Genomic DNA, 22,201 nt, shown 5'->3' on the forward strand with positions numbered 1-22,201 from the left:
TGTGCGTGCAGCCCCAGTCAAAGCCAACAAGCTCACAGTCGGTCTGCTACCAATTTCCTACTTCCCTTTCGGCCTGGCTTGTAGAACATCCAAATCCAAATAGAAAAACAAGGCTACAGCCGAGTGTGCGATTTGTACTTAGTACGTGCAAGGGTCCAAATGCATCTGGTGCAAATCGATCCAGCTGTTCGTACTAGCACGCGAGTCTCCCGACGGCCGGAAAGTAATCAGCCGCGGCTAGCTCGTAGTGCATCTCGCCGGAAAGTACTCGGCTGTATTACAGGCTACAGCTAGTACAAGTTCTACGGGTCTATTGTATGGCTTTTACACGCACATATCAATTTACATAAGAAACAAAATATTGGAGCATACATATGCATGCGCAGTATCTGTTGAACATCCCTAAAACACGGGGAAACCGATTGCTTTTTAACTACATCCAAGATTTTACACAATGCACTAAGGGTAAAATGGTCTTTTCACATCACACTTAACCTGATTAGTGCCTAAAATGGATAAAAATGTCATATAAGGAATTAAAATTATTTTAGGTGTCAAATAGGAAAGAAAAATTTATTTTGGGCCAAATAGGGAATCAAAATTTAAGAAAGGACCAAATAAGAAATTCTCTCTATAAAATATCACATGTCACATACAACAAGGCTTACAACTCCAAGGCCAAAAATCAACACCGTTGAACCCTTTGGTTTCACAAGGCATTCTGAATCTGAATATGGTGTCTCATTGAGAAATAACGGCATTAGAACAATAACTGAAGGTTGAGGTCCGGACGAAGACGAATATTGGTTCCTGCTGATGGTGAAGTGGGATGGCACATAGTCGATCAGCATACCCTGGTTGACATTGATCCTGAGGAGGTCACAGAGGTTACATCGAGCACACTCCTTGCACTAGCCAGTTTACATTGGCAGGAATGGTACCGCCTTCTCCGACGCTCTCAACAATGTTGTGAGGGAAACGTAATTGGGGAAAGACTCCCGTTTAAAATATGTAAGTGTAACGACTAACACATTATTAAATGAAATGGCACTACTATAGAGTGAATTGACAGCAGTAATGAAAATATGTCACTCCAAATAATCCATAAAATATGTAGTTATGTGCATGTGTTTTCTTGAAGAATTACTAATAAGCTAAAGAGTATGAAACAGAGCATCCATATTTTATTGATATGGGATAGAAACAACATATGAAGAATCATGGGACAGCTTCATATCACAAGCTTTCTAGAAGTGCTTTGCTTTGTAAAATATAATTATGTTACTCTAATTAGGTTTTTTCATATTTTGCTGCAGGACTCTATGTCCTGACCTCATGATCCCACTGAATGAATAAACTTGCAACATTTATCGGTATATATTAATAATTATAAAGTTCACCAATTAACATATGGCCAAGCCAGACAAAAACACCATGGATGGCAAAGAACCAATTTGACAAACACCTGACCTTCAATAATCAACAAAGATGTATATCTTTCTAAAGATCTAGCCATGCCAAAACTAAAGTAGAGAGTTACACAGAAGCATCACCAAACGGGCACACGGTAGAAATTGCATTAAAGAAAAATCACAATGAAGGTAAAAATGTGAATAGAGGGAAACCTTAGCCGAGAACCATACCGCTGGAGGATTTGCTGCAAGAGTAAGAATGGCGAGGCAATTGTATCCAGCCAGTGGCATCATGCAATGGCCCTGATTGTGTACAAATTTCATGTTTTCTGTATTTAACACAGGCAACATGATTTTCCCCTGGATGTCGCTTGTGTAATTAGGAAAGAAATTATCCACAGGATTGTTCGGCTTTGCTCGTTTATGGATAGAAGAAGCAGAAGATATTTGGCTTTCCCTCCCTCTATGACATCATGGCTACGTTTTTGGAACATTCTAATACACTGTTTTAAATAACCTGTTCCATATTAGCACCATGGCATGAGTAACACAGGAACATACAATCTAAGCAATAGTGTGGCATAAGAATATGGATGGTAAGACACGAAAGGATAGTAATTACCTGTCAAGCCATTGGTGATTATGAGCAGCCGAACTAAGAAAATGCCAGTACCAATGTCCAACCAAATCAGTCGACTACAACCTGCATGAACATCACCTGTATGTAATATTATTATTTTGGAATAACAGGACATCAGGATAAGGTAATTGCTTGGTGGGAGAAAGATCACACATTAACTGACAAGAAATACAGGGAAGCCTATCGAGCACCATGCTGAAGGATGGTCTGCTGCCGGAGCGGAAAGGGTGTGAGTGAAGACTGCTAATGAGAGGCAGCATATATACACGCACCTCTAGCCCAAAGCAGGGGAAAGGACGGAACATTACCAACCATGAATGTGTGAAGAGAAACTGAAGAATGATTGCGCCTTCAAACCTTGGTGGAGCAGTTTCGATCAAACGAAGCGCCGGCCTGAATCGTCCGCGTGTGTCAGCTGGATCGAGCAATCCCCGCATCACCCGCGGCGACCAGATTCCCGCATCGCTCGCGGCGGCTGGATCGAGCAGCCATTCCCTTGCGCGATCCCCGCATCTGTCGGGACGGTAGGATCGAGCCATTCCCTCGGCTGTCCCTCGTCTCTTCGCCCGATTTAGTTCAATCCCCTTGGTCTTTGCCTAATGGGCCGACACAAAAGGCCCAGTAAACGACAGTAGTCAGATTTTTCTGCTGGAGTAGCTGCCCTTTAGGACAGTTGGGCCGCGAATTTGAACGTGCGGTGGAGTTCGTAATAAGCATTAGATCCGATGGCCAGAAACGCCTCTATCACTAAAACGGACGGTCAGATTTGAAGAGGACGTGAGAGGGCTGGGATTTGGCTCAGTTATACTGTCCTAAATAAATAAATGTTGGTAGTTTCATTAAATAAAATGGGAGGGGGGGTCCCTATATTATCAAAAACGGCTAGTCCCCATTTGGGATAAATGAATTTAAGACGATTTTCATAGGAATGAGATTACATGGAAATTTTCCCCATGACGCCCTCTGGGTTGTAGGACTACCTTTGAAAATTGTACAAGAATCTTTCCTTTCCTTCGCGTTTTGGAAGATTATAAACATTTGCTCAAAATTATGTTGTCACATCTTGAAGTGCACGTCTTAACAATCCACATGACCACATAATGTTTTGTTCATCAATGTTTGTATGCAATTATGCTATCTTAAGGAATGGTACCACGACTTCAACTACAATGACGAGGCATTCATTTCCCGTCAATATCAATGCTCTGCATAAATGTGGCTCGCAAGAAACAATGGGTTGACGATAATAATGTTTCCTACAATCACCCCTGGAATTGCAGATTTTATGGGAAAACTGAATAGGTGTTCACTAAGTTTTTTGTTTTAGAAAAAATCCATGTGTTTAGTGTCCAGATGCTCTAAAAGCTACATGTTCGTATAGTCATGGAAAATTTTCCTATGTCATCCTCTGGGTTGTAGTGCCACCTTTGAAAAGTCGTACAATTTTTTCCTTCATTTTACATTTTGAAAGATTCTAAACATCACTCAAACTTTATATTTTCACACCTCTTTACATTTTGAAAGTACAATGTATCATGTGTCTTTATCTCTCCTCTTCTCTGTCCTAAAAAACAATCTACAAAATTCCCGTGGATCCCATGGAGCATCCAAACAACCATGTTTATACCATTCATGCATTTTAGATTATTTTAGCAATGTACTTCATCCGTCCCCATAATATAAGAATATTTTTCAAACTATGTTATGGGGGAGTACAAGACATGACATCAAATTCCTGCAATCTGTTCTATTTCAACATTTGTTTCCTGTCCTGTGTTTCAATTTTCAATTAGTCCTGGTCTCCCAGAAACCTCAGAAACGCAAATAGGTCCTTTTCCCCACAGAAAGGCCCGGACGGCACAGGGAGCGAAAGGAAAACTGCCCGAGCTAGGGTTTTATCCCACACACGGGCCAGCCCGTATAAGTAGTCCCGTCCCCAACCCGTCGCGACCTCTCCCGCCGCCACCACCCGTGCCTCCTCTTCCCCTTCGCTCTCTCGCGCACGGGGCTCGCGTCCGAAACCCTAACCTCCCACCATGGCGGCTGAAGGCGGTGGCGTCCGGGCGCTGTCCCAGCGCGAGCAGGACATCCAGATGATGCTCGCCGCCGACGTCCACCTCGGCACCAAGAACTGCGACTTCCAGATGGAGCGCTACGTCTACAAGCGCCGCACTGACGGTACCTAACGAATCCTTTTGCACTGGTAGCGAGCGCCGTCTTAGAAATCGTAGATCCGTCCTTCCTGTTGATTTCGCTCGGCGCACGAGAAAGCTGCTGTTAAATCCAACTCTATTTGGATCTAGGCATGTGCATATGGTTGCTAGGTTGTGTCACAGCGCTTACTTGTTTAATTATGGACGCGCGCGATGGAATGATTTGTTGAATCATATGAACATGCTGTGCGAAATTATTTCTTAGTAGCCTCTCATCGATGCTGCTGATTCGTTCAGTTTGTAGCCGCATAATGTCTGTTGAATCTTATGTAACATGATGATTTAGTGGGTACTAGAATCTGTTGTGTCGATGTGATCCTGCCACTGTCAGTTGTGATCACAATTTGTGCACAATGGAGTCTGGAATCACTGTATTTTCAAATGGTGTCATTTAACATGCTGTAATCCATGTGGTTAACTTAGTCAAGTGGTGCCAACTGCTTTAGTGCAGGGTAAGCAGTTTCTTTCATCACTTTACCTTGATGAACTGTAAGTGAGCAAGGTTGCCTTTTTGTGCTTCTTTTCAGGCATTTACATCATCAACCTTGGCAAGACCTGGGAGAAGCTTCAGATGGCCGCACGGGTCATTGTTGCGATTGAAAACCCTCAGGACATCATTGTGCAATCTGCTAGGCCCTATGGACAGAGGGCTGTCCTCAAGTTTGCCCAGTACACTGGTGCTAACGCCATTGCTGGCAGGCACACTCCTGGTACATTCACCAACCAGATGCAGACTTCATTCAGTGAGCCACGCCTTCTTATCCTGACCGACCCCAGGACTGATCACCAGGTACACTTCTATTTCTTTTTACTGGATTATGTTCTGTTAGTCAAATGGGGCCATTTATGAATCATTTTGTTCGATTGTATACAGCCTATCAAGGAGTCTGCACTTGGAAACATCCCCACCATTGCCTTCTGCGACACTGACTCTCCTATGCGTTACGTTGATATTGGCATTCCTGCTAACAACAAGGGGAAGCAGAGCATTGGTTGCCTATTTTGGCTGCTCGCCAGGATGGTTCTGCAGATGCGTGGTACCATTCTCCCAGGACACAAGTGGGAAATCATGGTTAGCTTTCACATACGAAGCAGTCTGCTTGTCATTGTTTGGTTATGGAACTAATACAATATTTTCTTCATCTAATTGTTCCTGAATGCTGTTTTCCCTTTTGTAGGTTGATCTGTTCTTCTACAGGGACCCAGAGGAAGCTAAGGAGCTTGAGGAAGATGAAGCTTTGGGTGCTCCTGAGTACGCTGCAGTTGCAGAGTACACTGCCCCAGCAGGGGATACCTGGGGTGCTGAATGGCCAGGAGCTGCAGCTCCAGCTGCTGCCGCCGAAGCCCCGGCTGGGGCCGAGTGGACTGGTGCTCCAGGTTTGAATGAAGATTCTTATTTTGTAATTGCATAATTAGATTGGAACTTTATGAACAACCTCTAGTCTCAGTTTCAGCCCACATTTGAGATCAACCTGCCGTCCTAGTTTATTCTAGTATAATTTTATCTCTATATGGTCTTTCCTTGATCTGGGGATAGTAAGTTTTCAAGTTTGTTCACATTGAATTCATACCCCATTTCTTATCCTACCCTTTTACCAGATGCCATTTGCTATTCTGTCCTTTCTTTTTCTGTCTCTGCCTATCAGTTTGACTATTTTTTTAGCCTGAAATGTTCAAATTGTACTCAAATTACATTTCTGAATTTCAGCTCCTGCTGCCGATGGATGGGATGCAGTTCCAGCACCTGCCCCTACTGGCTGGGAACAGGGCAGCGCTCCCGCACCCGCAGCAGCACCAGCTGCTACTCCGAACTGGGAGTGAAGGACTTGACCCAAGGTTTATGCTACTCGGCACTGTGGAGTGAAGGAGTTCGGCCGCGGTTTATGGGTGAAGGCTGTGTTATTTGCCCCGTCAGTACTTTGTTGGTAGACGCTGGTTAAGTAGATTTAATTTTTACAGTACTGAGTTATGTTAGATGGAAATCGATTTTTGTCTTCTTGGCTTTGCAGGGGTTGGGAGTTATCGCCCCAGCCTTCTGTTGCCTCTCATCGAATAGCTTTATTTGAAGTTCCATTTTGCCAGCAAGTGTATGGTCAGATTCTCTTGAAATGTTATAAAAGCCCGGATCATGTGATACCGTAGATATGTCTTACATTTTTTATGAGGCTATATTGCTCATAACTTGCAAGGCGTGGTGCCCAAGAAATCAATTCCTATCATCGTTGCATTTCGAAGGCAGCACTAAATTGGTCGGTGCGTCTCTGTGCCTGGCTTGGACACAAACAAGCTCTAATTTTTAGTGTATGTTCGCTGTGGGACATACAATTGTGAACGTGCTGGAACGTGCCGGCAGCACGAATGCTTCCAACCCATAAATTTCTAAGAGAAACGCTGGTTTTGCCATGCACCCCAGCGAAATGGGTTGAAGAACATCAGCCCTTCTAATGTTTATAGAGAAACAAAACAGAGTAAACACGTTACTATGTTCTGAAGCTTGCAAATGACTTAAGTTTGGCAATCCAAAGATCCCCAGCAATAACCTTCGCCTCTCACTCTGCAAGCTTCTGATTTCCGGTAGATATTATTTCATATGTATCCTATAATATGAATCAAATAAGATATGGATAAAAGAAAAACTACTTCTTCCAGATCCTAAATTAATAAAATAAAGAAGTGAATTTTCAAATTTTCAAATTTTAAATAAGGAGTGCTTCTGGATCATTGGTGCCCTCAAACACAACTGCCGATGCGCCTAAAAACTACGTTGACAACACTTCTGTAACACCATCCACGCCCAACTCCAACTTGCCCACCAAAGGAGGAATTCACTACCGGACTTCTTGCAGGTCTTGACGTGTGATCTTAGAGGTACTCGTAAATAAAAAGGTGCATCGATAGCGAGCTCTGGAATTCTTGTTCATGAATCCAGCGTCCAAATTCTAATCAAACAGATTTATCCTACAATAAAGGATTGGTTGTCCGTTGACAATAAAGGATTGGTTGTCCGTTGAGGTTTGGCCTTGCCTTCTAGTACATCTCAGAGGAAAATGTACGAGCATCCCCTAGATGATTTCTGAGGGCCCAGGATGATTTGAGCTCAGTTCTGGCCTTCTAAAGCCCTGAGACATATTGGAACCTGAACAAAGTTATACGGAAATTTCGAATGAGTTTTACAACCTCATACACACTCATCTGCTTCGTCCACCTTGCAACGTTCAACACGGGTGAAACATGCCGCCACCGCCCTCCCAATTCTACATGCCAGTTTATAACGGCAGCAGCTGATAAGAAGCCGAGCACGGCACACCGTCATGTCGCTCCACTCTTCGCTTGCTGCTCCTACCGGTTTGGACCACCCTATCATTTTCCCATACATCATGTACTCCCTCAGTTTTAAAATATAAGTCTTTTAGAGATTTTAATAGGGACTACATACAGACGCACATAGACATATTTTAGAGTGTAGATTCGCTCATTTTGCTCTGTATGTAGTCCGTATTGAAATCTCTAAAAAGTGTTATAGTATTTAGGAACAGAGGGAGTAGATTTTTACCATGCAAAAAAAGGGAGTAAAATTTTATAATAAATTAATAATTTTATATGATTGTTTTCGTTGTTAGATCATCCTGTTTTATTTTTTGAGAATTATCCTCCTGGGCATTTTTTAGGGGTATCCTCCTGGCCAATTGAGCTGGCTTTTGTTTTTTGAGCAATTCCGAAATTGAGCTGCCTACGATCCGTTCTGGGTCTCAACAAGCACGAGAGGGCGCAAAACCGGGCCGGGCCATCATCAGCCTGGGCCTGCAGTGGGCGCAAACCCGAGCCAGAGCCCGATTAAGTAGAGGCAGCCGCGTGCCCGCATCGGGTACTTCCTTAATAACTTCTTCCCCTTTCCACCTGTCGGCGAACACCCACCACAATCCCCACGCCCGAGGCTTCCTCCCGCGGCGAAACCCTAGCGACCGGAGCGCTCGGCGGCGGCAGCCATGGCGGACGACGACTATAATGAAGTTGACATGGGGTTCGTCTCTCTCTCTCTCTCTCTCTCTCTCTCTCTCTCTCTCTCTCTCTCTCTCGTGATCACGGTAATCCAGGCTAGGGTTTGGGTAGGCAGCGTCTTCGTTAGGACGATCCTGTTCCCTTCGTTTCTTGATAGCATTCGGGTTGCAGAAACTTGGCCCTTGATGATTGATTTTGCGCTCCGCACGGAAGTAAGTGGTGAGAATCAGGCCCTGGGTATGGTTGGTTGGGTTTCGAAAGCGCGTGGTGCTGATTTTGAGTTCGCACTGATTCTCACGGGTAATAGGCTCGCGTGGTTGTCATCTGACAGGGCAATATTTTGTCTTCAAGTTGGCCAACATCGTGAAATACAAGGTCCTCCGGTGGCCAGGGGACATGACTTTAGGCTTTGGTCTCCATCTGATTTGGAAATTGGGCCCCTGAATTGCGGCTATACAACTTTTCAAGGCGGCAAATGTTTGAGTTAAAAGATTAGTTGTTGATGCTCCCATCGAAGTTAGCAGGAGCTGTAAGGTCTTGCTTCTAATTGGGATGAAAAATTTCAGCTCGGCCTTCCATTTGTGATTTGGTGGTGAAGAATTAATGCATTAGTTGGTCAAGTACTCAAAGTCTGATCTTTTCAGGATGCCACTGTCATCAAGTGACACTATGTGTCTAATTGCTTAAACAAAAATATATGGTTGCTTAGAATTACCATTTATAGATAGGAAAATAATTTTATGAGACCAGGTCTTATATAAATCAGGGGGGGAGAGATTAGATGCTTTGTGATTTGTGAATGTCACGTGTCATCCATCAGGGTGGGTCTCACCCGAATTATATGAGACCTGGTCTCATATAATTTGTCTCATATAATTTTTTTCCGCACTTACTTTGGGGTCAATATTGATCCTTCTATTTCTCTTCTCATGCCATTGTACCTATCAGAGTTTATTTCATTGATTGAATTTTGAGTTACAATTCCTCATTTCTTATGCAGGTACGAGGATGAGCCTCCAGAGGCTGATATTGAGGTGCAGATCCGTCACTATTTTCCTATACTGATGGTATCCTTAAGAGGAAGATCTTGCAGCTTCATTTAAGTATAACTGATGTATTACTGTTGAATAGGAAGGGGTTGAAGAAGATCCTGAGAACAACGAGGATGCCCCTGATGACGTGGTAGGGGGTGAAGGTGAAGAAAAGGAACAGGAAAAGACTGCCCGTCCACGCAATACAACAAAATATATGACCAAGTATGAGCGGGCACGCATCCTTGGCACACGTGCTTTGCAGATAAGGTATACTTATATCTGAGTACACATTCCTGTTAATGAGTTCATTTAATGAAGTAATTGACCCATTGATTTTTGTAGCATGAATGCCCCAGTTATGGTTGAGCTTGAGGGTGAAACTGATCCTCTTGAGGTAAAGTCGTATAATTTGTTGCTTACATATGCTTTTAATGCTGGCTTCCAGTTAGATGATAGCCTTGGCTGTTTGCTTTCATTCTTTAGTTCCACTTGTTTTGTTGTATGTTTAGATGGAAATTTGCTTTTAAAGTAGAGATTGATTGCCTTGATACTGTGGAATTAGTCTGTGTACCAGGTATAAGAACGGCCATGCTTATTTATGAATCTACTTTATATGGAGCTATATAAACTTATGAATAGGCTTTGCAATGAGAAGATTGACATTCTGATGTGGTGATCTAGGAATCTACTTCCTCTGTCCGGAAATAAGTGTTGCTCAAACGGATGTATCTATATGTATTTCAGTGCTAGATACATCCGTTTGAGCAACACTTGTTTCTGGACGGAGGGAGTACTTTATATTGAACTACTCCATGCTAACTAATGAATATCCAACATTGTTGGAAATATTTATATGTTTATGAATTTGATAACGTAGATATGTTTGATAGTTAAATAATTGGTAGTGTATAGTCTCTTAGGATCACGGGGTCGGCAATCCAACTAGTTACTGATGTGTTTTCATTGTTCTACTGAATTATTGGGATTCTTGCTTTGTAATATTGCATCTAATTAGGCACTTGTTAGTTTGAAGTTTCAATATGCCAGTACAAGGAAATGTTCTTATGTGCAATTATGGAAATTTTCTTGCTGTATTAGTCTACCTTGTAAGTATGTGTTTTCCTTATAAAGCATAGAGCTAGATATAACAGAAGTTAATAAGCGTTTCTATTTGTCTACTGAATCTAGTTTAGTCATTGTACCTATGTACATGTAGCTACTAGATAGTTAGGATTCTTATTTACTCCAGTTGTATGAACAGGGATTGTAAGTAGTAAACCACTAACTCACACCATTTTATACCAAAAGGATGCCCTTGTTAGGCCTTGTACAATGAGAGATGCTTAGGGAGGTGCTTAGAAAAATAAACCGAGTTTTTCTGAAGCACCGGTGCCTATTTCTACAGGAGAGACGCTTAGTTAAGCGTCTATCCTGTACAAATAAGCACCGATGCTTAAGGAGAGCCTGGTTTATTTCTCTAAGCACCTCCCCTAAGCACCTTGCATTGTACAGGGCCTTAATCACCTACTCCCTCCGTTCGGAATTACTTGTCGCAGAAATGGATGTATCTAGACGTATTTTAGTTCTAGATACATCCATTTCCGAGACAAGTAATTCCGAACGGAGGGAGTATATGGTTCTACCCCTTTCTCTGAAACCACATTCTACAATATATGTTCTGTTTTGTCAAAACAAAAAGAATCTGAATAGTTTTAGGTAAGAGCAGAAAAACCATGAAATGGTCGATATTTTGAGAAGTAATAATGCTCTTGCAATGGGTAAATGAAATGAAATTCGGCCTTGTTTGTCAATTGTCCATTACAAACACTACTTGGATGGTTTTTGCTCCCATTTACTGTAGAACATAGTATTACCATCGCTTGACTCATTTCTAGTTATTGAATTGCCTGCTCCGCTGATCTTTGTGCATCTTCAGATTGCCATGAAAGAACTGAGAGCACGTAAGATCCCCTTCACGATTAGGCGCTACTTACCTGATGGAAGGTGAGATTTAAAGGAAAAGCCAATCATCACCTCTCTTTGCTGGCTATTATGTGCTATAGCCTCATTTTTTACTTTGTTTTGAAATAGCTACGAGGACTGGGGAGTTGACGAGCTCATTGTGGAGGACTCGTGGAAGCGTCAGGTTGGCGGGGACTAGAGCTGGTAGACTGTTCGAATGGGAGGCTCCGTGCTGCAACTAAACTTTGCCCTAGTAGCTATATGCAATCTTTGGCACTGAACTGCCGCGACAATGTTATGTTACCGTAACATGTGTGGGCTATGTCTGCCCATTGTGTTGTGCTACTACTGTAAACCAATTGCGTGGTTGCGTTAGTTTGCTTGGACCATTGCTTGCATGCAGCTACAAGTTGCGAATGAATACCCTACTCTAACCTCCTTTTGTGAGCGTGGTGCAGGACGTTCTGCTGATTATTCAGTGTTCGCATTTCTATCTCAGTGTAGCCTTAGAGATTGTTTTGTAGTAGTAATGGATCAATTGTTTACTAGTAGATGACTTGAATAGATCAACCAGAGTGCTAGGGTTGGATCTGTGAGAAGTTTTTGGGAACAGATAAATACAAGCGCCCGTTCAAACCTTATACGAACTCAAAAGAAATAACCTCATACGATCCTTTGGATAAAATCCAACTTATGCTGGGTGTTTGGATAAAATCCTTCTCTCAGCAAAACAATGCAAAGTTTGTTCTCAGGGCTGCACAAATCATCAAATCCAATTTTCCATTTTACAGATCCTTAGCTAGTTACTACCAGCATCTCGAATGACCAATGCGGGCGCTGGCACATGCAGTGTGTCCTTCACAGCATGCAGTATGTAATGCGACTGCCGCTGCGCGTCGCTCATCAGAGCAGCGACCTGAACCGGTCGCCCTCGGTCTGGACGCGGTCACGGGTGATCTCGGCAACGCTCCGGCAGCCGCAGAGCGCCATGGCCAGCTCCAGCTCCCTGTTGAGCATCTCGATCACGTGCTTCGCCCCCGCCTGGCCCCTCGCTGCCAGCCCGTACAGCACCGGCCTCCCCACCATGACTGCCCGCGCACCCAGCGCCAGCGCCTTGAGCAGGTCGGTCCCCCGCCGGACTCCGCCGTCCACCAGCACCGGGACCGCCCCCACCACCGCCTTCACTACCTACACACACACACACACACAATACACCGCCTTCAGAATGTGCTTTGTGATGCTGCACTGCACACACACACCCTTTGAACAAAATGGAAGACGACGGGCATGGTGCGGTGTACCTCTTCGAGGGCGGATATGGTGGCCGGCGCGTAGTCGAGCTGCCGAGCGCCGTGGTTGGACACGATGATGCCTGCTGCCCCGGCCTCCACTGCTTTCCTGGCTGTTTGCCCCCCCCCCCTGGTTGTTCAGCATTTCATGTAGTATAAAAGATAAAAGATGATCAACAAATTTATCCTCTGAATGACTGTGAAGATCCCGAACAGCGTTTACCGACTTACCGTCCTCGGCGGTCACGATGCCCTTCAGTAGAATGGGCAGGCTGGTTATGGATTTCAGCCACTCCACGTCCTACACACAGGGTTACCGGAGAGAGAATGTCAGAATTCACGTTCCAACTTCCATTATGCCCCTGAAGGATTGGCTCCTTGTTTTCGGACATCAGTGCAGCAGCAGCAGCCAAGTACTGGAGCAATTCAAGGTTACTGTCTCCCTGTATATGTAAGGCACGTTCTCTACTGAGAGGCAACCCTGTTCTTGCTAGAGGGCTTTGAATGTATAGCGTGCCTCAAGATGGGTCGTGCAGAGTGGCAGAATTGTCCTTGAAATTACTGTTGAATATACTTATGGAGTACTGGCCCACATGCTGTAGGATCTAAAGCTTTAAATTGGAGTACTGGCCCATATGGGTGCCAATTTTGCTGTACCTTCCATGATAAAGACGGGTCCAGAGTGTCGCGCGCATACTTCTCAAGCTTCGACCCGCCTGTCTGCAGATGAGAAATACGAGCCTTTCAAAAAGAAAAAAAATGAATTCATGTAGTATCCATCATAAACTATTTTGTTCATCTGTCCAGTACGGACAAATTATCCTCGAGTAAACATGCTCAAGGTAAGATATTCCATCAAGCAGGCATTGACTCACAGTATCAAGATCATCTATTGGCATCAAACCTTCGAGGTTTGCATTCGCAGGAGCAACCATTCTGCATGAACAATAAGATCAGCAAACCAAACATAAGAATTCTGTGCCATGGTGTCTGTTTACAACATTCAAAGGCCATATAAATATCTTTTAGGTACGATTTCAGGCATGAGACATTTGTAGGCTTATCAAATTTTAACCGCAGCGAATCGAGTTATATCATATTATTAAGTTGGTATTCTCGAACAAAGAATATTATTAAGATGGTACAAACATAATGACAATAACATTCAGATTGATCAGGTATACTCCCTCCTTCCATCTATATAGGGCCTAATGCGGCTTTCAAGACCGCCTTTGACTATTGATAAGATTAATAATACATGAGATGTATAATGTGAAAATTATATTATTAGAAGCTCCTTTCACGTATGAATTTGACGGTATGCTTTGTGTAACTTGCATGTCATATATTATTGCTCTAACACTTGGTCAAAGTTAGCCTCGAAAAACGCATTAGGCCCTATAGATGGAAGGAGAGAGTACATTGAGCTAATAAAAGTATATGCGAACATTAAAGTCCTAACACATAAACTCTATCTTTCACCCGCCAAAAAAAATTCTATCTTTAAATAGAAGCATATTGTCTTGTCTCGTAGTTGCCACAAAAAATAGGTTAGTATATGTAGAAGGAAAAATAACATAATGTTGTACAAAATATTTAAAAGAACTTTGAAGATAAAATTGTACTTATTTCTGATATCTGCTTCACGTCGACCGAGCATAGGAGTGTCAACTGTTAAAACAATTGCTTTGAATCCATGACTCTCAGCCCGCCGCACCAATGTTGCTGAAACATCCCTGTTTTTAAAAACCTAAAATGTTTTTAAATAAAACAAAATCAGAGATCACATTATCAGGAAAGGAATTATATCGAGCTTGAAGTCTAGATGTCATACATATAACTGATAAAAACGAATCGCATTACAACTGGAGGCAACTTCCTCGATTTTGCAACTGGCTGAGAAGGATAGCACCTGTACTTGACAAATATGAACATGTATAGCAATTGACGGATGAAACACGACTGAAAGATCATTAATTGTCAGTTGACACCAACCATTAAGGTATTACATGATGCTGCAGCTCTTGCTGTAGCCACCTCCCCTGAAATTAGCATTGAAACAAGAGATGTAGAGATATTACAGAGTTTAGATGTCATATTTTGACATTCTAAAGTAAGCTTTGAACTATGAGACCTTCTGGATTTGCCAATTTGTGTGATCCTGTTGGTGCAACAATTATGGGCGAGGGCATGTCATATCCCAATAAGTTTATCGACATGTCTATGTTGCTGACATCTACAAGAACCCGAGGTCGCAACCTGCAGAATACACATCGAGAAAATCTTCAAGTCCAAACTCTCCAGGTCAATGAAGATTTTACCTAGAAGAGGCAGTATAGGAACAGTACAAAATTCTTCCATATGCTGCAATGTTGTCCCTCAATGTGTGTTCATCCTCTGCTCCTCCATTGATATAATCATAGTGCATCTTTGGCAGTGCTTTCTTGGCGAGTTCTTGATACTCGCGAATATTGACTGGTAGATTATTCTCCATTTCTGCTACATATAATGTTTAGAGGTCATTCACCTGATGCAAATATCTGAATTTTAACCATACATCGGCTCAGATCTTTCTTTACATATGACCAACTGTCCAACTAGATGCATACTATTTTTCAGTACTTTAGTACCAAACCAGTACATCTTTTACACATATACAGAGCTTTAAATTGAAGTCTCTATATATGTCCGAAAGAACTATAAATACATAGTGGCCACCTTTCAGAGCTGCCCTTCTCTTTTTTAGTAGACAACCTATCACTTGGGTTCCCCTGATCTTTGAGCCAATTTGTTTTTTCTCGAACACGCGTCTTTTATTAGAAGAACGCCAAGATTGGTGCAAAGTTTACATGCGTAAACCAGCAAAACCAGAAAGAACTGAAAAAACCAACATAAGCCTAAAGGGTATGAAAGAAGAAAGCCAAAACCCTACTGCTACCACTGACTATTGTAGGAATGGAGGCCTAGCATGCATAGGCAAGCTCCTTAAGGCCACGGCCCCTGCCATATTCCATTGGTTGACCTTGGGCAGAATTATTTTTAGCATTCTTTTTCTTGTTTCGATTCCTATTAACTCGTCAAATCCAAAAGGGTATGATTGCTGATGGAGGTTGAATTTATAAGAAATTTACAGTTTTTTCTTTTAAGATTATGCCATGAAGCATAGAAGAATATCAGCCTATTGCATTTGAAAAAAGATACCCAGGCGAGTGAGGCCAAAATACTAGTGATAAGATGATGCAGCAGTATTAATAAAACATGTTTGTAAACTAAAATATCTGAATCACGCTGCAAATACCATTTGTGGAGTAAAGTGCCGTCAGACGAACATTTGCAGTGCCAAACTTGATTTATTCAATTTGGTACAAAAGCTTACTGACAATCTAATCATAGCTTCTCTAAAGAAGATAATCTGATCACAACAGACTCAGCCAAGATGGTTAAAATTCTAATCCTGCAGATTTTATAGAAAGGTACATATACAGAAGCAATGCAACAGGGGTACAGCTCCGAAGAAACTCGCGGCACAAAATTTGACTTAATATCCATTCAGGTGTAGAAACTTGCCAATAATTGAGCACTACAACTTGTCAACAATTTCTATAATCTAGTTTCACTGTTTTGAAGTTAGGAGTTACATAGAGAAGTTTTTACTGCAAGAATGCGTATCATAACTGATTTTTGTTCAGTCTCCTCGAAACAGGCTTTCGCCCAGCTTTTATATATAAAGCCTAAACGGCCGAACCGATACGAAGTGGTCAGGATTTTTGTACGGTCTCAGGGTAGATGCAAATTGATGGGGGCAAAACAGTGAGTTCCTACTGTTGGTCACTGACAACATGGGGGAAATAGAAGAGTAAAAGGCAGATTGAAATGGCTTCAGATCAAACTATTCAAGTACAATGTCCATTGACAGTGTGACTGCACACCTGATGTGACTCCTCTACCACGTCTCCAAAAATGGATAGGCTGAGCTACGGCTTAGCACCAATTCATACGAACATTCAACACTTGAAACCACAGAACACATTCAAAAGTTCACTACCCACTACCCAGACGCACAAAACACAGAGCCACATTCAAATCAAGGCTGGGCTAATCGACATGATTAAGGAGGATACGTCTTCGGAAGTACAAAGCGTTTGTTCATGATCGGAGGAGCAAACCTCAAACAGTCCGCTCTGCTCGCCCGCGGCAACCAGTGAGAAACCTTGTGAGGCCCAAGGTCGAACACTTGACCTGCTGCTTACTGGAACATCATAGGAAGGAGGTGTCCTATACTGAGCTTAAAGATAAGACCCTGGGACTGGGTCTGGCGACAAATTGAGAAGAAAACAGCGGGAGGACATACAATCGGCACTGAATCTCCGACGCAACTTCAATCATTTCACTGCACCTCACAGTCGGGGATCATTCAAGATCCACAGGAACACGGCGGTCTCATCTGCCAGGCCCCCCACGGGGTCTCGCAGAGCAGCCGATCAGCCGGAGATCGACAGCAAATCGAGCGAGAGCGGGGCCGTACGAGACAGCGAATTGAAGGAGGGGATCGTGCGTGGAGATGTACGAGAGCAAGCACCATACCTGTAGTAGAGATTGACGACTCTAGGGGGGGATGGGCAGCTATCGGAGATGTCGGGGAGGATGAAATCGCGAAGGGGGAGTGATTGCTATGCTAGCTGCTGGCTGGGAACGGAAGGATAGTGGGTGATCGAGTGAGTGTGATGATGTCAGAAGACAGGCAAGGACAAGGAGAGGATGATGTTGGCTCACTTGGCTCTACACTGATGAGAACGAAAATTGCAGTCACGATCTTGCAAATTTCATCTCATCAGTGTCAACTTCAAGTAACTCTGCACATCCATTCGCAAAAAGAAAAAGAAAAAAAAAACTCTGCACATTCGGTTTATTTGTTTTGGTAAATACAGTTCCTCGGTTTGTCAATGCTGATACTTCTATAAAATACAGCTCGATTTTCATATATAGAGTTTTTTTTTTGCGAAATAATATAGAGCTGACGTCCTCACAGGGAAGCAACTTGAGCGAGCTAGAAAAGGGTAGATTGAGTTAACCTACATTTGGTTACCTGCATACAATCCAATTAGGCCTCAGCAGTAAGAAAAAAAGCTTGTTTAGTTGCATACTGGGAGGCATGATTCGCATCGGTACCAAACTTAAAACAACTCAGAGGCTGACTCACTGGAAACACTAACCGGCCATTTCCAGCGAGCCAGTCTGAGTCGGGTGCAAAAGTAGGACGACATACGCCGCGGTGCAGGGGGGATTGGGTGAAGATGTCGGGAGAAAAAAGTCGGCGGAGGCGAGATGGCGTGAAATCTAACCTCACCCCATTTACTCGCTCACCCCTAGCTCTAGGACAAGCCCTTCCTCTGTTCTTAGCATCGGCGGCGGCAGTGACTCAGATCTGCGCAAGCGGCAGCGACATGAGCACTCTCTGGCAGCACTGGCAGTGGCGGTGACTCAGATCTGCGCAAGCGGCAGCGGCATCAGCACTCTCTGGCAGCACCACCGACAACGGCGGTGACTCAAATTTGCGCAAGCGACAGCGACATTAGCACCCTCTGGCAGCAACAACTGCTTCTCCCCTTCTTAGGCTTCGTCTGGTCATCCTCGTCTCAGCCATGCCTCCCCCCCCCCCCCCCCGCCCGCTTCGTCGGCTCCGAAGCTAGTAAGCAGCATACAAACCCCCCCTCATCTGTTAGGGCGATTGTTAGGACGGTGTAGGATCAATTGTGCCATTGCTGACCACACCATGGATGTTGCCTAGGTTGTTGCCGAACGGATGAAGCTGACAGTTCAGGCTGTCACTACTGCAGGATGCTGCTAACGCGACACTACAATAAGAGACCCTTCGACGAAACTGTGTGCACTGCATTAATCGCAAATGGCGATGTAAAATAACCGTAAAAAAATACACAAAACGTTTGCGATGACGGAGACATCAAACACGATTCAGATTATAGTTGCGTGTGCGATGCGTGGCATACCGTTCACTCCAAGGAACTGTTTATGATGAGGATAACAACAGAAACGGTTAGACAGATGAAAGGTGTGCGATATACAACATACAGTTCACTCTGATGAACTGTTTGTGATTAAGCAACACAACAGAAACGGTCAGCCAGATCAAGGTGTGTGTGCGATTGACGGCATACAGTTCACTTGGATGAACTATTTGCGATTAAGAAACACAACAAAAACAGTCAACTAGATCAAGGTGTCTGCGATTAACAACATACACTTCACACTGATGAATTATTTGCGTTTAGGCACAACAAACAGAAATGGTTAGACAGATTAAGGTGTGTGCGCTAGATGGGCACACATTCTAATTAAGAGAAGCATGCACGATGGTAATAACAAGCGCGCACGGTTGATGGAACAAGTCATGTGCTGACATCCCCTATTGCCGTGCACCCTATGGTGCAAACGCCATGTACGCATCCGAGAACACATGCCCACGTTACGCCATCGGGGAATCGTGCCGCACTTCGAAACTAGAAACGTCAATAAATTTTGAGCTTGCATCCCGTCACATTCCAAATTACTATCACGCTATATTTAATTGCAAATCTCTTCACACCGATAAAAAGCTAAATGGTTTCCTATTTAGGAGCGTATTAGTACTTTGTTATAAATACTACCTACTCCAAGATGACTGCACATTCCTCCTCAATTCCTCATCCACAAAAAAAGTATTTCATCGTCGTTCCCTTGCGTCTGCCATGGCTCGCATGAGTTCTGGGTCGAGAAATTACTACCAGGGAGAGGCGAGCATGGAAGCGGAAGTACGAGAGATGTCCCGCCTCGTCACGAAAGCAGCCGACATGTCCCGCCGCACCGCTGTAGTAGCACAGAGGTCCAGCCGCGCCGCCGAAGTAGCACAGAGGTCCCACCGTGTCATCGAAGCAGCATACTGGTCCGACCGTGCCGCGGAAGCAACAAAGATGTCCTGCCGCGCCGCGGATGCAACAGAGAGGTCCTCCCACGCCGCGGCGGCCTGGGAAAATGTCTCGCAGGCAGGCAAGGACTCTCATAGGCGCATGCACGGTATGCTCGATAACCGGATGGATCGGATCTTCGACTGGATGAAGCTGTAGGACGAGATGAATGCCTCGTTTGAAAATGCTACTGGCGTTATCCGGGGACTAAGGGAGGACAAGGCGAAGCTCCGTACCCAGGACGACCTATGAGGGCGAAGATCGCCGGAAGGGCGAAGCAACATGAGGAGACTACTGCCATGTTGGAGGGTACATGCGCACCGTCAAGAAACTTATGGACAAGAATGCCATGCTCTGCATCGAGCGCAAAAGGCTAGTGGAGAAATCCGTGGATGCTGCCAAGCAGCGTATTGAGGACATGAAAGAGATCATCGCCGCTCGCCGCGAGAACTAGTCTCCACGCCCTACAACAACGCATCGAGAAAGTAGAGATCAGCGAGCCAGATTGTTGTCTGCGTCTTTCTTCTTCTTTTGCCTTTGTGTATTTCGGGCGTTACCGCATGTGTAATTTTTAATCATCTTCCTAAATATGTAAGACAAATAGTATCCACTGTTATCGTCATTATATTCATATTAGTCTTGCTATAAGTCTCAGTTGATGCTATATATGTCCGTCAGATCTTACATCAAGATCCGTGCAATTTATTTTCAGGTTTTCTTTTTTCTCTCTTAAATATCAGTTGAGTGAGACATAGTCACACCAAAAAACAGGGGCTCAGACGCCATTAATGGAGAAGTTGGGCGGCGGATGGAGGTCAAAGGGCTCACCTCCCGATAAACATGTGCAGGGGTCTGATCGCACGCCTCCTGTACTCAAATAGCTATCCGCACGACGCCTTCTAGCCAATAAAAAAAGGGGACGCGTGGAGGCACATAAATGGTTAGTAGAACACCCACGATTTCAATAATACTTGTGTTTCTGATTGTAACATGACAACACTTGTTCCAAAATGACTTTGTTGGTTGTTAATGTGCGCGCCTTCGCAAATCGGACAAAAATTTACCACAACATGTTGGTACCATCTGAAGACAACATGCCGAGTTTCATGATTTTCCGGTGAGTTTTGGATTTACAGTAATTTAAAAACCAAGTTTCTCTATGTTTCTGGCTGAGCACGACGCTCAGATATTTGGAATTCATTCTCATTTCTTGCATGTGATCTAAACATTCACCCAAGGACACATATATGATTTTTCAACACATCTTGGCGCACTGAAGCATGTGCATGTAGCTCAAATTTGAATTATGCACATTAAATCCCTAGAAAACTCAAATAATGTATAAAAAAGGCAAAACAAACCCTGATAATTCCAAAATTTAGCACCAAACTCATGTTGGTCTATGTTGCCTTTGTAAAAAAAACAAGGCGGGAAGAGGGGTGGTCTATGTTGTTTCGCACACATAGGTGACACGTCCCCTCTCGGAACCATGAGGCTTCTCCAGAGAAGCTCCGTTTTGTAAGAAGATTACACCAAAACTTGTCCCAAATCGGGCGCAATTTTTACCAAAACATGTTGGTGCCATGTCATGATACCATGCCAAGTTTCATGATTTTCGGGCGAGTTTTATTTACAGGAATTTAAAAACCAAGTTTCTCAATATTTTCGGCCGACCCACGACACCCAAATGTCTGAAATTCATTCCTATTTCTTGCATGCGACCTAAACTTTCACTCAAGGACACACATATAATTTTTCAACCAACTTTGGTGCACTGGAGCATGTGCATATAGTTCAAATTTGAATTATGCACATTAAATGCCTATAAAACTTAGTTAATGTATAAGAAGGCCAGACAAACCCGGATTAATTCCTAAAATCAGCATGATACTCCTATTGGTCTATGTTGCCCCAGGCGGGAAGAGGCGGTCTATGTCGTTTCACACACAGAGATGACACATCCCATCTCGGAACCATGAGGCTTCTTGAGAGAAGCTCCATCTTGTAAGAAGCTTACACAAAAACTTGTCCCAAATTGGACAATTTTTTTACCATAACATGTTGGTGCCATGTCATGAGACCATGCCAAGTTTCATCATTTTTGGGCGAGTTTTAGATTTACAGGAATTTAAAAACCAAGTTTCTTAATGTTTCCGGACAAGCCACAACGCCCAAATGTTTTAAATTCATTCCCATTTCTTGCATGGGACCTAAACTTTCACTCACTACAAAAAATACACTTCCGTGATGATATCTGTTTGTCACAGTAGGTCATGTTTTCTGTCATGCATGTACATCCATGACGATTCTATGACAGAATCAAGATAGTCATACCTGTGCTGTCGTAGAAGTGTTTCATATCAAAATTATCATCACGGAAGTGTCCACTTCCATGACGATAAATCATGCGTCATAGAATTGCTTTCATCAAGGGTAACCGACATGTGGCATCCACCGCAATGGGTCGCTGTTAAGCTATCGGGTTACGGTTTGGATCCGATGACCCATTAACAACCCGGACCAATGGGGATTTTCCACATATAAAATTTTCAATGGCCAAAGGAACCATGTGTCGGCTCAACGTTGGGACAGATTTCATCCACTCATTGGACCGAAGGCGCCTATGATACGTCGACACGTGGCACGACCCAACAGAGGCCCATTCCTGTGAAAAGGACGACCCGTTTGAC

The 22,201-nt window shown here is 43.6% G+C and overlaps 3 protein-coding genes across 5 annotated transcripts; 2 read left to right on the forward strand and 1 right to left on the reverse strand.

The window, feature by feature from the left end:
• The first annotated feature begins 3,935 nt into the window (after window positions 1-3,935).
• Window positions 3,936-6,406, forward strand: LOC123044207 (40S ribosomal protein Sa-2). The gene is made up of 5 exons (XM_044466880.1): window positions 3,936-4,230; window positions 4,793-5,055; window positions 5,140-5,337; window positions 5,444-5,642; window positions 5,974-6,406. Exons 1-5 carry the CDS (start codon window positions 4,089-4,091, stop codon window positions 6,084-6,086), a joined length of 915 nt encoding a protein of 304 aa, XP_044322815.1. The 5' UTR covers window positions 3,936-4,088; the 3' UTR covers window positions 6,087-6,406.
• A 1,647-nt stretch (window positions 6,407-8,053) lies between these two features.
• On the forward strand, window positions 8,054-11,758 carry LOC123044209 (DNA-directed RNA polymerases II, IV and V subunit 6A). Its single transcript, XM_044466884.1, has 6 exons — window positions 8,054-8,286; window positions 9,265-9,298; window positions 9,396-9,565; window positions 9,641-9,692; window positions 11,235-11,302; window positions 11,390-11,758. Exons 1-6 carry the CDS (start codon window positions 8,252-8,254, stop codon window positions 11,457-11,459), a joined length of 429 nt encoding a protein of 142 aa, XP_044322819.1. The 5' UTR covers window positions 8,054-8,251; the 3' UTR covers window positions 11,460-11,758.
• Window positions 11,759-11,908: 150 nt separating this feature from the next.
• LOC123044208 (peroxisomal (S)-2-hydroxy-acid oxidase GLO4) lies at window positions 11,909-17,352 on the reverse strand. Of its 3 annotated transcripts, none has more exons than XM_044466881.1 (11): window positions 17,134-17,352; window positions 14,898-15,045; window positions 14,684-14,808; window positions 14,545-14,591; window positions 14,384-14,461; window positions 14,175-14,299; window positions 13,425-13,485; window positions 13,207-13,290; window positions 12,781-12,850; window positions 12,562-12,662; window positions 11,909-12,448 (listed from the first exon to the last, which is right to left on the reverse strand). In XM_044466881.1, the coding sequence occupies exons 2-11, from the start codon at window positions 15,041-15,043 to the stop codon at window positions 12,164-12,166; spliced, it is 1,122 nt and encodes a 373-aa protein (XP_044322816.1). In that variant the 5' UTR covers window positions 15,044-15,045; window positions 17,134-17,352; the 3' UTR covers window positions 11,909-12,163. The 3 variants fall into 3 exon arrangements, with proteins under 3 accessions (XP_044322816.1, XP_044322817.1, XP_044322818.1); XM_044466882.1 differs by having other exon boundaries at window positions 14,898-15,076; window positions 17,134-17,325; XM_044466883.1 differs by having other exon boundaries at window positions 13,207-13,269; window positions 17,134-17,297.
• Between the last annotated feature and the right edge of the window lie 4,849 nt (window positions 17,353-22,201).

The sequence above is a fragment of the Triticum aestivum genome, chromosome 2B (genome assembly GCF_018294505.1).
Source record: "Triticum aestivum cultivar Chinese Spring chromosome 2B, IWGSC CS RefSeq v2.1, whole genome shotgun sequence".
Taxonomy (NCBI): domain Eukaryota; kingdom Viridiplantae; phylum Streptophyta; class Magnoliopsida; order Poales; family Poaceae; genus Triticum; species Triticum aestivum.